This window comes from Pongo abelii, chromosome 4 (assembly GCF_028885655.2).
Source record: "Pongo abelii isolate AG06213 chromosome 4, NHGRI_mPonAbe1-v2.0_pri, whole genome shotgun sequence".
NCBI lineage: Eukaryota > Metazoa > Chordata > Mammalia > Primates > Hominidae > Pongo > Pongo abelii.
In genome coordinates this window covers 135,751,482-135,766,825 of record NC_071989.2, presented here as the reverse complement: position 1 = coordinate 135,766,825, position 15,344 = coordinate 135,751,482, and the positions used below count along the sequence as shown (strand labels likewise).

At 41.2% G+C, this 15,344-nt stretch overlaps 1 protein-coding gene across 4 annotated transcripts in view; it reads right to left on the bottom strand.

Moving 5' to 3' along the window:
* The window catches only part of MEGF10 (multiple EGF like domains 10), a 244,996-nt gene that overhangs the window by 31,884 nt on the left and 197,768 nt on the right, over positions 1-15,344 (bottom strand). For all 4 annotated transcript variants that reach the window (XM_054555890.2, XM_054555891.2, XM_054555889.2 and 1 more), the window contains 4 exons: positions 13,527-13,701; positions 12,095-12,215; positions 11,130-11,293; positions 8,544-8,646 (listed from right to left, as the gene is read on the bottom strand). In XM_054555890.2, coding sequence (XP_054411865.2) covers positions 8,544-8,646; positions 11,130-11,293; positions 12,095-12,215; positions 13,527-13,701 — 563 coding nt within the window. The remainder of the gene's footprint in view (positions 1-8,543; positions 8,647-11,129; positions 11,294-12,094; positions 12,216-13,526; positions 13,702-15,344) is intronic.

Sequence of the window (15,344 nt, the reverse complement as noted above, 5' to 3'; positions counted from 1 at the left end):
ACAGGCCAGATAGGCAAATCTGAATAAACAGATCCTCTCTTTCATAACTGATTCTTCTTCCCTTAAGAGGTTTGTTCAGTTGATTAGCCTAGCCATCAGTCATAATCAACTATATCCTGGTAATGTTTGTATAAGTAACAAGGCCCACCCTATAGCAAGAAGATCCACTGCAGAGGTAAGCTTGTTTCATACGGTTTACCCATCATTTCATTTCCAGAGAATCATAGCAAATTCTATACATCATTGATCAAACCTTCTGTGTCCAATCATATAAGCAACAGACCCAAGCTTACTTGAAAATAACTTTTAGTTTAGAATTGCAAAGAAATGTTTCCTTTGAATATAAATTATAAAAATTCTATTACCAACCCCCTCTTAAAAATTCAAGCCCTTTTATTTTACTCTATCATCAGTAAAAAATGAGTCAGCATTTTGCAGATACTAATGCCTAATCTATGTGAAGATAAATATCAAGTATGTCTCAGTTAGGGGGCAATTCCAGGGAAAGGTATGGAGTTGTCTTTCCTCCTTTTGCTGTACCCTCTTCTCCTATTGCTGCTTCTCCCCTTCTGGCCCTCTGTGCCCTCCTAGTTATTTTTCCCTTCATCTTACAGTCAGAAAAGGACAAGATACATTTATTATTGCTGAGTAGTACCTTCTCTGGAGAATATTGATATTCTAAGAGAGCATATATTGTAAGAACCTAAGAAATAAATATCTAATTGTGGAATTTCAGGCAGTAAGTATCATGAAGAGAGTGTTGGGTAAGTGTTTCTCTAAGTCGCACCAGGTATATGACTGCTGATGTGACTTCCATGTAAGGATAACCCTGCAATGAAATATTCTCCAGGATGAAGAGTTGTAAGTTTTACTTTAACCATTATTTCTGGCTCTGTGTGTGTACATGTGTATTATTGATATTTATCTCTTCTTATTTTTTGCCAGCTTTGCTAGAGTCCTACAAAACATCTTTTTGTTTCCTTGTTTGTCAAAGGCAGAAAAGGAAACCCAACTCAGCAAACATTCAAGGGATCTGGCCAGCTACTGGTTTGCTGTGAGAAGTTTTCTTAAAAATGTAACTCCAGGGTGATAATGACCACAGAACAGGCACACCCTGCTCTGCCTGGGGATCATGATCAGGAAGGGAGGTAGCTTGTGAAGGGGGAAGAGGACTGCAGGCTAAGGGAACAGTGGCTGCAAGGCTCAGAGGCCCAAAGAAGTGTCTGTCCTTTGGGAATTGCAAGTGTTGGGTACAGCTGAAACTCAGGAGCTGGGGAGAGCAGGTGAGGCATCTGGGCAGCCAAGCAGTGGCCATGTTGAGTTGAGCCAAGAGCGCCATGCTATAGAGCGTGAACCTCCCCCGGTGTTAACAGGGACCAAATGAACAATTTTAAGAAGGAAGGGGCATAACTAAATTTGTGCTTTATAGGAGGGCAGAAGATGGCCGGAAGATGTTGAGCCTGGGAAGAAAGAAAACCTGTCAGGTGCTCTTTTACCTGCAGAACCCCCATTTGGGGTTCCCCAAATAAAAAAAATGATCAAAGTGACAAAGCATGAAACTAAGTCAATGTCAGCAGAGATGCAGGGGAAGAGGAATTCTGGAGAGATATAGAAGAAAATGCAGATGAAGACTCCCCTCCAATTCTCCACCAAAGGTAATTAATTCTGGCAGCTCCCTGAGGGAGAGACAATGCCTGGTTTTGCTCACTATAGCACCTAGCACATGGGAGGTATTAAATAAATATTTGTTGAATGAATTGATATGCATAATTCCTATTTCCTGTATGATATTCAGGACCACTTTCCAATGGGATGGAGCAACCACACCATTCTTTGCTTTCCTGAATAAGTCTTCACTCAAACCAGGAAGCCCAACATATTTATAGGTTGTGTATCAAAAATGGTGACCCTTTCCTGCTAAGGAGGTGGAGATGTCTGCCTTGCTTATTCTTGAGCAGATATACATTTAGGGGCTCAGGTCTGTGTTTTTACATGTAAACCCAGATTATTAGGCCATAAAAGAATTACATGACATCTTAAGGAAATTCCTTCAGAAGTTTTAGCAAAAAACAGATAAAAACTTTAATAGTTCAGGAAATAACTTCTAAAATATTGGGAAGAAGGGGCAACGTGGGAAGGGGGTAGGTTTAAATCTGCAGCCATCTCTGGTTCAATGGGAGCGCATTTCTTTTCTGATAAATGTTCTAATGCTGATAAGGAGATCTGTAAGGGACTGTTTTTGCCAGGACTGAGGACAAAGAGCTCTTTGATAGCCTTCACAAGTTGCTAGGCAATGGCTGAATGATCGTGATAAACTTCAGCTAAGCAGCTCTAAAGAAATGTTCGTGCAATTAATGCCTGATGCATTATGCCAGCGGCCTCAATGTGAAATCAGCATTCACTGGGCATTTGTGATTACATGAATGCAGTAAATAAATCATCTGGGGTGTCATTCTTTCCCCTCTCATAGATATTACCCCAAATCCTTGTCTTACTTAATTGCTTATATTCCTTACGCCAGTATTCCAATATTTGGAGCGTTAGTGAATGAAGGAAATTATTTTGATTCAATGGCTAGTTCCTGGGCAACAAGCTATTAAACATATATTAGAGCAAAGAGAGATACTTGTTAATAATAATCGGGCTTGGTAATTATAAGACGGAGGAACTACAGTATTTAGTCACAACACTTTTTCTGTTTTTCTAATCCTTTGACCAACAAAGCAGTGGCGTAGTGTAGTGTAGTGTAGTGTAGTGTAGTGTAGCGTAGTGTAGTGTAGTGTAGTATAGTGTAGTGTGGTGTAGTATAGAGAAGTTATTCACTGGTATATCCATCTCTGCCGATAGAGTGGCTGTCCTGATGCAATGTGAGCTTCTGCATGATGGGAGTTGGCATCACTTCCTCTCTGTGTTCCCAGCACCCAAGCATTATGGTTGCATAGAACCTGGAGACACTCAACAAATGGTTGTTAAACCAAACCTTTCTATTTGGATACTATGGATTTTAAAGATCCAGTTAAAAAGAATCTGCTTTATATAGTACAACAAAGTTGAAAAAAGTCTTAATAAGTCGTATAAATCAGAGATGTTTGCCTTTGCACTTGCAAGACAAAAAAAAAAAAAAAAATACCAGACAGCATGGCCTGCCTCAGTCTGGACCCAGATAAAAGCAAGCAGAAAGGATTGCTAGGCAGATCTTGGAGCTTTGTGTTTTTCTGTGGGCTTTTTTTTGGGGGGGGCGGGAAATGAGCACCTCCCTTCATCCTCACAGCAGGGGCCCAGCCTTCCGCTTTTATATGATCCCCTCTCCCAAGACCAAACAGACAGACATATACATATGAACCTGCAGACACACTCCCCAGCCCTCAATACCCAAAAGGGTCAGATAGTGAGTCATTTGTACTTGTGGCTGATTGGGTGCAGGCATGTTAATTAAACTCATTTGACTAAAGTTATTACCTCCAACTTGGATTTGCACTTATATGTCACTGGACAAAGGAAGGTAGGTCTCCCCTTATTTTAACAATTCAGGCATCCCTTAGCTGCGTGAGACATCACCTCACGACAGATTAGTCCCTGAAGTAGCAGCTCACTCACTCAGCTGGTCAAACTTGGTGTTTCGTAAAACATGGAAAGGAGATCTTTCCTTGTGGAGAGAGGCTGAGGCCACTCTGGGCCTAGTTCTGCTTGCTGGGAAGAGTGGAGAAGTGGGCTCTTCGCATCAACTTGCCCACAGGTGCTACTCCTTCCAATTCCACCCTTCCTGGCTGGGCTCAGATGAGCCCCCAACCTCTCCTCTTATTATTCTTCCCCTCCCCTTACAATTATACCATGCCTTGCTAGTCTCTTCTCTCTTTCTCAAAACCCCTAGAGTCTGATTGGGTGTCCTATTTTCCTTTTTAACTGTTTAGCATTTAACTTTTTTATTCTGGTATAAACACATCCTTAAACCTCCTCTTCTCATTTGCAATTGACTGTGTGGTTTCTGTCAAAGAAATGCACCCCAGACCCCAAGCTCTTCAATAACTAGAGTAATACGACACAGCAGATGCCACTATGCAGACCGTAACTGCCACTGCCTGCCTGGGTCACCAGGGCAGACAAGGCCACCAAGTAAGGTTTTACAAGTTGTGCACTATGCAAGAGCCCCTGCCCAAGGGGCTAAGTTGGGGCAGAAATCCAGCTTGCACTTCATGTGCCAAGGAGTACATCCTGAGGGATTTCCAAATCTTTTCCAAATTTGTATCAAAGGTGCTTTATGGATGGGCAGAGGCACCATAATCTTCCTCCTCCTCAGCCACTTTCTAAATTCTCATTTCGTAGGTGTGAGGTGGGGACTGGGAATATGCAAGTTCGAAGAGTTCCCAGGTGACAGTGATCTTAGCCAGGGCTGGGAATGAGGCCGGACACTGCACATGTTCCCAGTCAGCTGGAATGAAATCTTGATTAGCTGTAATGCTCAGCAAATGGGTGTTCTGGCTGACTGAAGTCAGAGCAGAAAAGAAGACATAAACTTCAGCCTGTTTCTGTAATTTTGGGGAAATACTTTTATAAAGTATATCACTCCACTACTCTGGAAATATACACACATAAGTATACACAAACACTCATAATTACATTTCATTGACATCTGAAATTTCAGTATAATCATTTTGAAAAGCCAGCCTCATTTTATAGCAGAGAGAGAGAGATAGTGTGTGTGTGTGTGTGTGTGTGTGTGTGTGTGTGTGTGTGTATACCAGAGGTCCAGAGGTGTAGGAGAAGCAGCATAGGACACAGCCTAAATCCTGAATGGTATTTCATTTTCCCCATTCTTCTACTGCAATCTGCCTCTTTTTGATAAAATAGTGTATTGGCTAAAAATGACAATAAATTAAGGTTTTAAATAACCACATACTACAATAAAATGGTATATTTTTTGGAAATAGGATCTAAAATGTCAAACACAACTTTTATTTTGTTTACTTTTCATAACAGTATATTTTGAGGACTTATTTTATGACTAGGTAAAATAGGACTATCAATTATAATAGAAATAAAAAAGCCTCAGTTCCTTTGAGAGAACAGACAGCCAAATACTAGATAGTGGGTTGAAGTTATAAGAAATGGTGGATGTGGGTACACAGTAAGACAGCAAGCCAACTTCCTTGGCATCTCACCTTAGGGTGAGACTTCCTCAATTTAGTCATGTCAATTCCTTTGTAAAGAGGAACAAGGCCCTCCTAACCCTTATCTCTGGCTCCAAATCCAACTGATCAGCCTCTCCCCACAGTGTCCACAGTTGACAGAGCACTTAAGGCCATCTTGTTGATTTGGTCAGGGGAAGAGCCCTGGCTTCTGTGTCAGATTTCACTGATTTATTCATAAAAGCCTCACTACACACAAGCCTCCTACCCTACGTACTGCTGCCCTGTCCAGGGATACTTAACAGTTCACCTACAGCAATCTCAGCAACAGGCATGAGAGGAAATACAATTGCTTGCTTCCCTGAGCTTATGTTTATTTTTTGACCTCAAACCTGGTGTCTTAAATGGAAAGTAAAACCTTCTTTACGTTCAAAAAGGTCCTAACAAGGTACTAACCCAAAACAATTTTATGGGTAAAAAATTATTAGTCTGTCCAGTGCAGACAATGAAATGATGTCCTTTGTAAATAATATACAAAAGCTGCTCTTTCCTTTAAAAAAAAAATAAGCCAATTCTTGGTCCAATTGTAGGTGTTTTTTGGAACTTCAGTAATTTTCTTTTCCTCAACATGTGTTTTTGTATACCAAGTGTATTCTGTAATTGTGAGGGATGACCTCACAGCAGGCTTAGATACTGACAGATGCTTACAGACCAACAGCCCACACAGAAGACCCAGAAATGAGACACTGGGGCAACTTAGCTGGTCTAGGAACGATAATGACTGACAGGCCATGAGGCAGAGATGGTGGGCAACAAGCAATAGAGCAGCATGAAGCAGTAGTCTTCCCATTTAGAGAAGCAGGCCGGCCACAGATGGACAGAGGATTACAAGATTACATTGTGTGACAAAGCCACAGCATTCCCGTAGGAGCTTGATAGGTCTAAGGCCAGATGGGATAATTTGTCTTACCCCATGACCCAGACTGTGGAATGCAACTAACACATTTTCCGGCTGGCTTCAGGCCAAATCCTATCTCTTGCTCTTCTCATGTACACTAGAGTGTGCCTTTCACAGGCTAGTTCTAAATCATCAAAGCAGGTGGACACTTGAGCAGTGACTGGTGTGTTCAGGAAGACCTCACATTCTTTCTATCTTCATAAGACAAAAGTAGATTTGGTGGAGTGTTGTATAAAACAAATGATGTGGTCTCTCTGTTAGAAAAGTTCTGAATTTGCCAGAAGGTTAAAAATGTTATTTTGTTTCACCGTGGTCATTGAGAAATTAGTATCGATCTCTCCATTTGAGAACTTCAAGAACCCTAGTGAAGTCACAAAATCTGGTTTAATCACTAGTGTGATGCAGTTTTAACATTTGGGGATGAAGAGCCAAGCCGAAACATTGGTAGGCAGAGTTTCCTATTGTGAAGTCAAAGTTATCTCAGGTTTTGCAAGTCAAGATAGAACTACAGGGTTGGGGAGGCCTCGTGTCTGTGGCTAGCTCCTATTGGTAGAAAATAAAGTCCATTGCACCAGCCTTGGCCTGTTTCCCAAGGTAGCTCTCAGACACTAGAAATCAAGCACATGACAGTTCATCTCAGTTCACTCCTTTAGAAACCAAAGAAGCTCTCAACATTTTCCAAGGGGCTGACAGACACTACTGAAGAGGCTGCTGGTGACATCCCATGTTTATGAATCTGAAGACTTCATATTGTTAAGTGGACAGTATTCCCCAAATTGATCTATAGATTCAATCTCCATTAAATTTCCACCTTGCTTCTTTGTGGAAATTAACATATTGATGTTACCATTCATATGGAAATTCAAGGACCCAGAATAGTCAAAACAATACTGAAAAAGAAAAGCCAATTTAAAAGGACTCAAATTTCTCAGTTTTAATGCTTCCTACAAAGCTACAACAATCAAAACAGTATGGTGCTGGCATAAGGAGAGACATATAGACTAATGAAATGAAATAGACAGTCCAGAAATAAATCCTCTCACATTTATGGAACACTGAATTTTAAAAAGGGTATCAAGACAATTCAGTGGGGGAAACAACAGTCTTTTCACAAATGGTGCTGGGACAACTGGATAGCCACATGCAAAAGAATGAAGTTGGACCCCTACCTCATATTGTATGTAAAAATTACCTCAAAATGGATCAAATATCTAAATACAGAAGCTAAAACTATAAAATTTTTAGGAGAAACATGGACATAAATCTTGTGACCTTGGATCAGGCAAAGTTTTTTTACATTTAACACCGAAAGCACAAGCAATGAAATAAAAAAGGTAACTAGACTTCATCAAAATAAAAACTTTTCTGCTGCAAAAGTCATCATCAAGAAAGGAAAAAATAACTCAAAGAATGGAAGAAAATATTTGTAAATTATATATCTGATAAGGACATATATCTAAAAAATATAAAGATTATAACACCATAGTAAAAAGAAAATCCAGTTAAAAAATGAACAAAGAGTCTGAGTAGGGATTTATATAAAGAAGATAATAGAGATGACCAACAAATGCACAGAAAGATGTTCAGTATCATCAGCCATCATGGAAATGGAAAGCAAAACCACAATGAGATACCACTAAACACTGACTAGGATGGCTAGAATCAAAAAGTCAGTAATAACTAGTGTTGGTGAGGAAATGAAAAAAATGGAACCCTTGTACAGTACTGGTAGGAATGTAAAGTAGTCCTAGAAGAAGAACAATGTTTTTGCTCATGATACTTGGAAGGTGGCACTAAATATCTTAGCAAGTCTGTATACCATGAGCAGAAACTTCTTCTTCTTTCAGTATCACTTTTAGCTTGATAAACTTCCTGGCTGAAACCATGAAGCTATATAAATAAGGAGAAACTCCTACCCTGTGGTTACAGAATTTGTACTCAATCATATTATGAATTTGTCAAGATCTGAACATTATCGTAAAAAAAAGAAAGTTTTAAAACTTTTACTTCCAGCAATGAACATTTTAATATTTGCATATTAACCATACAATAATATGCATATGCATATTCACCATATTAATATCCGTATTTTTTTGCCTCACTAAGGTGACCCTTGTTATATTTTTAGGGCTTATTTCAATCATTCTTTCTTCAGTGCTCAAAATATACCACAGCGGTCTTGCTGAACTCTTCAAAGCAATTCACATTTTCCCTATCTTGCTGGCCTGAATTTTGACAGCTGGACCTTACATGTAGCTCAAGAGAACTGCCCCTGCACAAATCAACAAAAAATCAGCCCTGGATTATAGATTAAAGGTTTCAGTTTACTGGAAACTTTATCGAATTTTCATTTTTTTTTGAAAAGTTGACTTGTGTGTGTTTCTGTGAAGTGATAAGGAACAGCGCTAGGTGTTAAGTTGGCAGGTTTCACCTTTCAATTAGTGGTCCTTGGCTCTCACCTGACCATCCGGGGAGGCAGCGGCAATGGCCCGTGGTAGGGTGGCAGCCATCTGCGTGGCTGCAGTCGCAGCGCTCAGCACAGTTCAGCCCATACGTGCCATCCTGCATGGAAAATAGCATCAAAGGCAGCAATGAGGGCCTGGGAAATTCCACAACAGAAGAGGAAAAGGCCACTGTCAGCTATTTCACTACAGTACCCTGCTGCCCCAAACACTTCTTAGAGGGATGCATCTTTTTTTTTTTTTCTTTTTTTTTTGAGATGGAGTCTCGCTCTGTTGCCCAGACTGGAGTGCAGTGGTGTGATTTCAGCTCACCGCAACCTCAGCCTCCCGGGTTGAAGCAATTCTCAGCCTCCCGAGTAGCTGGGACTACAGGCACCTGCCACCATGTCAGGCTAATTTTTGTATTTTTAGTAGAGACAGGGTTTCACCTTGTTGGTCAGGCTGGTCTCGAACTCCTGACCTCAGTTGATCCACTCGCCTCAGCCTCCTAAAGCGTTTGGATTACAGGTGTGAGCCACCACACCCAGCCAGAGGGATGCATCTTAATCACCTCTTTCTATGTCTTCTTAGTCCCCAAAATATAGGCTCCAGGAAGTCAGTGTTTTGAAGTCAGTGTTTTAAAGTCACTCAAACCCTAGTTTATGCCTGACACAATGGTTGGGACATATAAATAGTGAAGCCAATCATGCCAACACACTTTAAAAATTTTTTAAATTATAAAATTACAGTTTTAAAACTGTAATTTTAGAGCTTTTTTGTGTGGGTCAGGGTCATTTTATTTTTTATTTTTTATTATTATTTTTTTTGAGACAGAGTCTCACTCTTTCGCCCAGGCCGGACTGCAGTGGCGCTATCTCGGCTCACTGCAAGCTCGGCCTCCCAGATTCACACTATTCTCCTGCCTATTTATATTTTAAAAAATATAAAAAATTTTATAATTTAAAAATTTTTTAAATTATAAACTAATCTTAAAAATTATAGTTTTAATTGAATTAAGTTCATTGCCATAAGTTGCCAATGAGATACATGGTACTATAAAGAAAAATGAAGATCTTTTGTTACTTTTCTCTGATTATTATCCTGCTTTTCAGGAAGAAGTCTAAGCCACACAAAATATTCTGACTCACAATCCTAAGTATGAGTTGACACACCTCGCTCCTCCCCTTCCAGATCTTTTATATTTTCACATGCACGTCAGTTTGGATGGTCTGATGGAGACAAGACTCCTCACAGACATGATCGTTTTGTTTATGGAGAAAGAATGGAAAGTTCAGCTCTTTCACCCCAGATCCTGGGAAATGAGGGAGGCATTACAAGCCTTCCCAACAGCACCCAAGAACTAAGAGAAACAGGGGTACAGAATTACCACAGAGGAGGAACGTGGGAACCAGCATAGACAGGTAGTGGGTGCTAGATGAATAATTATTTGTCTAGAACTTGTTAAAATAAGAAAAAGAAAACAATCATTTTGTAGACCCCACCAATGTTTGATACAGCTACACAGGATTTAGTTTTGTCATGATATGAACCACTAAACCCTCAGCCTTCACTGATTTACTAACTCCTCTAAGGTATGAAAAAGGACGAGATTGTGCCAGGGGCTTTGCTTTGTCTACAATCAGATAGGGAGTAAAAAGTGATCTTCAAGCTCATCTCCAAGTACTGATAATGTGTTCACTAGACTGACGAGAGGCAGCAAAGCTGACAGCTCTGTCCATGGGATATCCATGAGTGGGATCCTTTCTACTTTGGGAAGTGGGTTGTACTTAATGAGGAGGAAGCCCAGAGAGACAAGAGCATTGTGGAAGGCCCTTCTCGAGGGGCCCAGTTCAGGGGGTCACATTGTTATCTCGCATCAGATGATGTCCTGGAGGCAGAGAACACACACCACAGAGAGAATGCCTAATGGCTCAGGAGAAAATAATTGCTATAGAAAGAAAGAGTGATGGAAAAGAAATCAGCAGCTTACTCCAGAATGCACTTCCCGTTTGCACTCCCTGACAGCCTGAGGTAGATGCAGTATGAGATTTCTAATGACCTGTATCTCCAGAGTAGGTCAAGGGAATAGAGTGAGCTATAGGGACATCTTAAGAGATTCTTGTGGCTCCAGAGATACTTATGTTAAAAGACATTGTTTCCAAACCTTTTTTCCACCCTTCCATGAGCATTTCTATGACATCAATCACCACCCTTCTTTCAACTCCCTGCCACTTTCCACCCTAAAGGCAGGGGGATTTCCATGATAATGGAAACAAAATATTTGGAGACCAGTACTGTTCACTGGCTGCCACCAAGAGATGGGTGAATAAGAAACAGAAAATAAAGGGTGGGGGTTGAGGAAAATGAATAAGATGAAGGAAAAGAAGGAAGAAATTCTCGCAGAGCCTATCTAACCAGTTTCCATGTCTATCCCTTTTCCAATCCTATGTCCAATTTGAATCCAAATACCTGGATTCTTCCAGTAGTTACCGAAGTTGGGTTCACAGTGAGCCACTTGAAGTCAGGAAAACTGCAAAAAGAAGCCAACTTTACAACATCAGTTCCTCATAGGCGTTTTCCGTCAGGGCGCTGATTTGTGCATACCTGGCAGGGAAGTTCGCATTTCTCCCCGCGCCATCCAGGTGCACACGTGCAGGTCCCGTCCAGGGTGTTGCAGGCTCCCCCATTGAGGCACTGGCATGTTAAGTTACAGCCAAAGCCCCATGTGCCACTGGGACATCTGATGGAGCAGTCCACCCCGTGCCAGCCTGTGCGAAAACGCCAGAGCATGTGAGCGAACAAAGGCAGCAGGGAGCCTTGTTGAGCCTTTCCAAACCACGTTTCTCTTTAGAAATACCTTGGAGATGCAAGCCCCAGACACAGCAGCAGAGAGCACTGGTTCTGCCAAGTTAGGCCTCCATCAGAAATGAACAGAAGGCACCCCTGAGGACCCAAACAGCCATGTGTGTTGTGTGATCTGTCGAGGATGCCAACACTGCATACTAGTGGGCTACTGAGGAAGAGATATAGAGTCAAAGCACCTTTAATGGGCAGTGATGCACACTGTGGAATGCTGAGTTTTGTTCAGATCAGGAAAGTGAAATATTTATATGGAAGGGAGACGAAGGATTCTGCTTGAAAACACAACACCATCTTTAAAGCAGGACCCCATTAACCAGCAACTGTGTATATCCAGGATCCTGGCTGCACCTATGGATGGACACGTTCTAGTGCTCATATAAAATTGGTGCTTGGCTGCATTTCCTGTCATGACTCCAAGCCAGTCAATTTAGGGGCATGAACACATGTCTGCTTGTTTACCCTTCCCAAAAGTGCACAGACACACAGACTTTTGGAGCTGGCAGTGACTTCAGAGATCATCTAATGTGAGCCTCTTCCCTTGACTCAGGAAAGCGTTCCAGCCCACACTGGATGAGGGGCTTGCAGAGGTCAGACACTGAATTTTGGTGCAACTGGAGCTACAACCCTGGTTAAGGTTTCTTTCTTTTTGTGTCTTTAGGAGATAACGTGACCAGGATCGAATTAAAGACTTATTTACCCATTCTTACCTGCCTTGCAAGTACAAGACCCATCCACAGGAGAGCAGACTGCATCATTTTTACAGCCACAGCGAGAGGAACAGTTTATCCCATAGGTTCCCAGAGGGCATGGGGTAGAGCAGTCAATTCCCTAGATAGACACAAGTAGCAAAATGCATTCAATTTTGCCAACTGAAATAAGGCCAACACAAATAAACAAAAATATATCTTGGCAATGCTAATTATACTTCCTCTCTAATTTTAACACACTGTATTATTAAAATTTTGTCATAATGTCACCACTATACAAATTTTAGAAATTTAAGGGCAACACTAGCCGGTCTATGTTTAGGACATATTATTAAATGGGATCCAAAAAAGCTTGCAATTACATTAGCTTCACCTTCATAGCAGAACTAAAACAAAACAACAATAAAAACCCTTTTTGGTTGCTCAGACAAGTAGATATATAAAAATAAATTGTATCTGTAAAATTACTGTCAATAAATAAACATCAATATAAACTATACATTAGATCTCAACCCTTCCTAGACCTCCTCGTATGATATGTAATATTTTTAGTAGGTAAAGCAAAGCAACAACAGAACACATTCAGCAACATGATTCACTTTATCCGACAGGGAGCATTAAACACAGAATTAAGCTACCAAAGGCAACTGGAGGTCATCTCCTTTCAAAACAGAAGGGACTCTTAAGACAAAGCTAATTCAAGGGCTGAACCAAAGGGTTATGACATAGGTTAGAAAACCCTTTAAAGATCCTCTCAGCTCTGTGACTTTTTGATCCACCAGTTCTACATTATGTGCTCTGGAATAATCATCAACATTCTTCATAGTTCAATGTGCTCTTTAAAATGGGAAGGAATAATTCAAGAACAACACATTCTCCTTTAAAGCAAAGATTCCTAGCCTATCACCATGAAATCTTAGAAACTGTGAGCAAAATTCTGCTCTATTATGCATGGAATATAGATGTATTTATAGGGTCTGGATTTTCAAAGGGACCTGAAAACTTATGTACTACCAACTACAGAATGTAAATACATTACAAATGCTAACTGGATGTGTCTTCAAATTTCGTGGAATTAAAAACAAAAGCTGTCAACAATAACAGTAATAATCTACTTGGAAAAGTAACTTCTTTGTCACCTATAAAACAATAAAATAAATTACTTAAGGAATAATTATAATATACTTTCTGACATATGTTTATATTAAAAATTAATGCCACATTTATAGTTTTACCAGCTTTCCCAGTCATCATACTAAGGTAATTCCTTATATCTCTATTAGCATTTTTCCCCTCATTTTCTCTCTCTCATTAATGATGTGGATGACTTTAGCACATTCACAGTATTTCACTGGAGGTCATATAAATCATGGTATTGAGATGCTTCACACTGCACCCCTCTTCTCCTTCCTCCAGAGCCCTAGTCACTCACTTTGAATCCTGGGGCACAGGTGCACTTTCCAGTCACACTGTCACAGTCTGCCCCATTTTGGCAGCTGCAGATCTGCTGGCAAGCTTTCCCGTAGAATCCAGGAGAACATGTCTCATTACAGTAGAGTCCTGACCAGCCCGGCTTGCAGGCACACTCTCCAGACATGGGGTGACAGCTGAGAGACATGGATGAAAGGAATAAGTCACTTTGGGGTAAACATGACACCCAACTTCTGTGCAAATGTTGCTTTAGCAATGATCACTAAACGTGTGGGTAATTCCATGCAGAATAATTCCAACTTCATTCCCAGGCTTGGTATGATTTAATTAATTGGCCGAAACCTGATGGGTACTACAGAAATGTTGTATGAAATCAGCATCGTCTCTAGCAGGATGTATTACAACCACATCCTTTTGTCTGAAATTCTTTTTAATTCTCTTAAATTGAACGCACTAATTTTATAAGAGTGACCTCTATGAGAGGAGCTAAAAAAACTCAATCCAATGGACAATACCAAACCAGTTAACTAGTATGATGTCCCAGGAACAACAAAAGCAGTGACCTTGTCAGCCTGTTTCTCCTCTCAGTTCCCTATACCTGGGAGCTGGCAGCTGTCTCCACCTTAAACAGCAGCCGCATTGACCCACCAGGCAACCAGCTGTTGCTCCACAGCAAATGGACATATCAGCTGCGCTGAGATGCACGCGTAAGTGAGTTGACACAATAGGGCCCTCTGTGGCACGCTGGCTCAAAACACATGTGCCTCTCACCACGAGAAAATCTTAACAATCGAACTAGTTCTCCTGACAACTGGAAGACTGTTTAAAGATGGTCTTCCTTGCCTGATGGAGCTAAAACCCTCCCCTTAACTAGGGCCAGCAACAAACACCTCTGATATATCCAGACATTTGCTAAATGACCTCCCATCAGAGGACTGTTCATAGATTTTCTACTCTTGGAAAGAATGACAACCTGGGAGGGATGAAGACTGAGGATGTAACCCCAGTTCTCCCACTACCTAAGTAGCCTCAGTGAAATACAGCTTCCTTGGGCCTGATGTCCTAGTCTGCCAAGTGAGGGTCTCAGCCACGCCCCATAATCTTATATCCTATATTCCTCCTCCTCCTTGTTCAGAAAATTCCTGTGGGTTGAACAGTTTGGTGCTCATTTTTGGAATTTTATTTAAATATACTTTTAGACCCCTGCTGCCCCTTAGTGTTCACAGGCAAGGGCCTAGAAATTCATCAAACACCCAGAAAACATGGCATGAAGAATACCTAAGTACAGTTCTACATATGAGGTGGTTTCTTGAGTGTAGGTTTAGATTCACAGGACTAGGGTGTGAGTCTCAGATCTACTTAGATCTACTCAAGTCTGCTTATCTTCTGTTATCCTTGGGCCAATTGCTTATCCTTGAGCAGTCACATGGCATCTCCACGGCATCTCAAACTTAACAAGTCAAAAACTGAGCCCTTGGGCCAGACGTGGTGGCTCAAACTTGTAATCCCAGCACTTTGGGAGGCTGAGGTGGGCGCATCACGAGGTCAGGAGAGCTAGACCATCCTGGCTAACATGGTGAAACCTCGTCTCTACTAAAAAACACAAAAAATTAGCGGGACATGGTCGTGGGCGTCTGTAGTCCCAGCTACTCAGGAGGCTGAGGCAGGAGAATGGTGTGAACCTGGGAGGTGGAGCTTGCAGTGAGCTGAGATCACGCCACTGCACTCCAGCCTGGGGACAGAGTGAGACTCCGTCTCAAAAAAAAAAACAAAAACTGAGCCCTTGTTCTTTCACTCAGTATCTACCCCTAATTGTCCA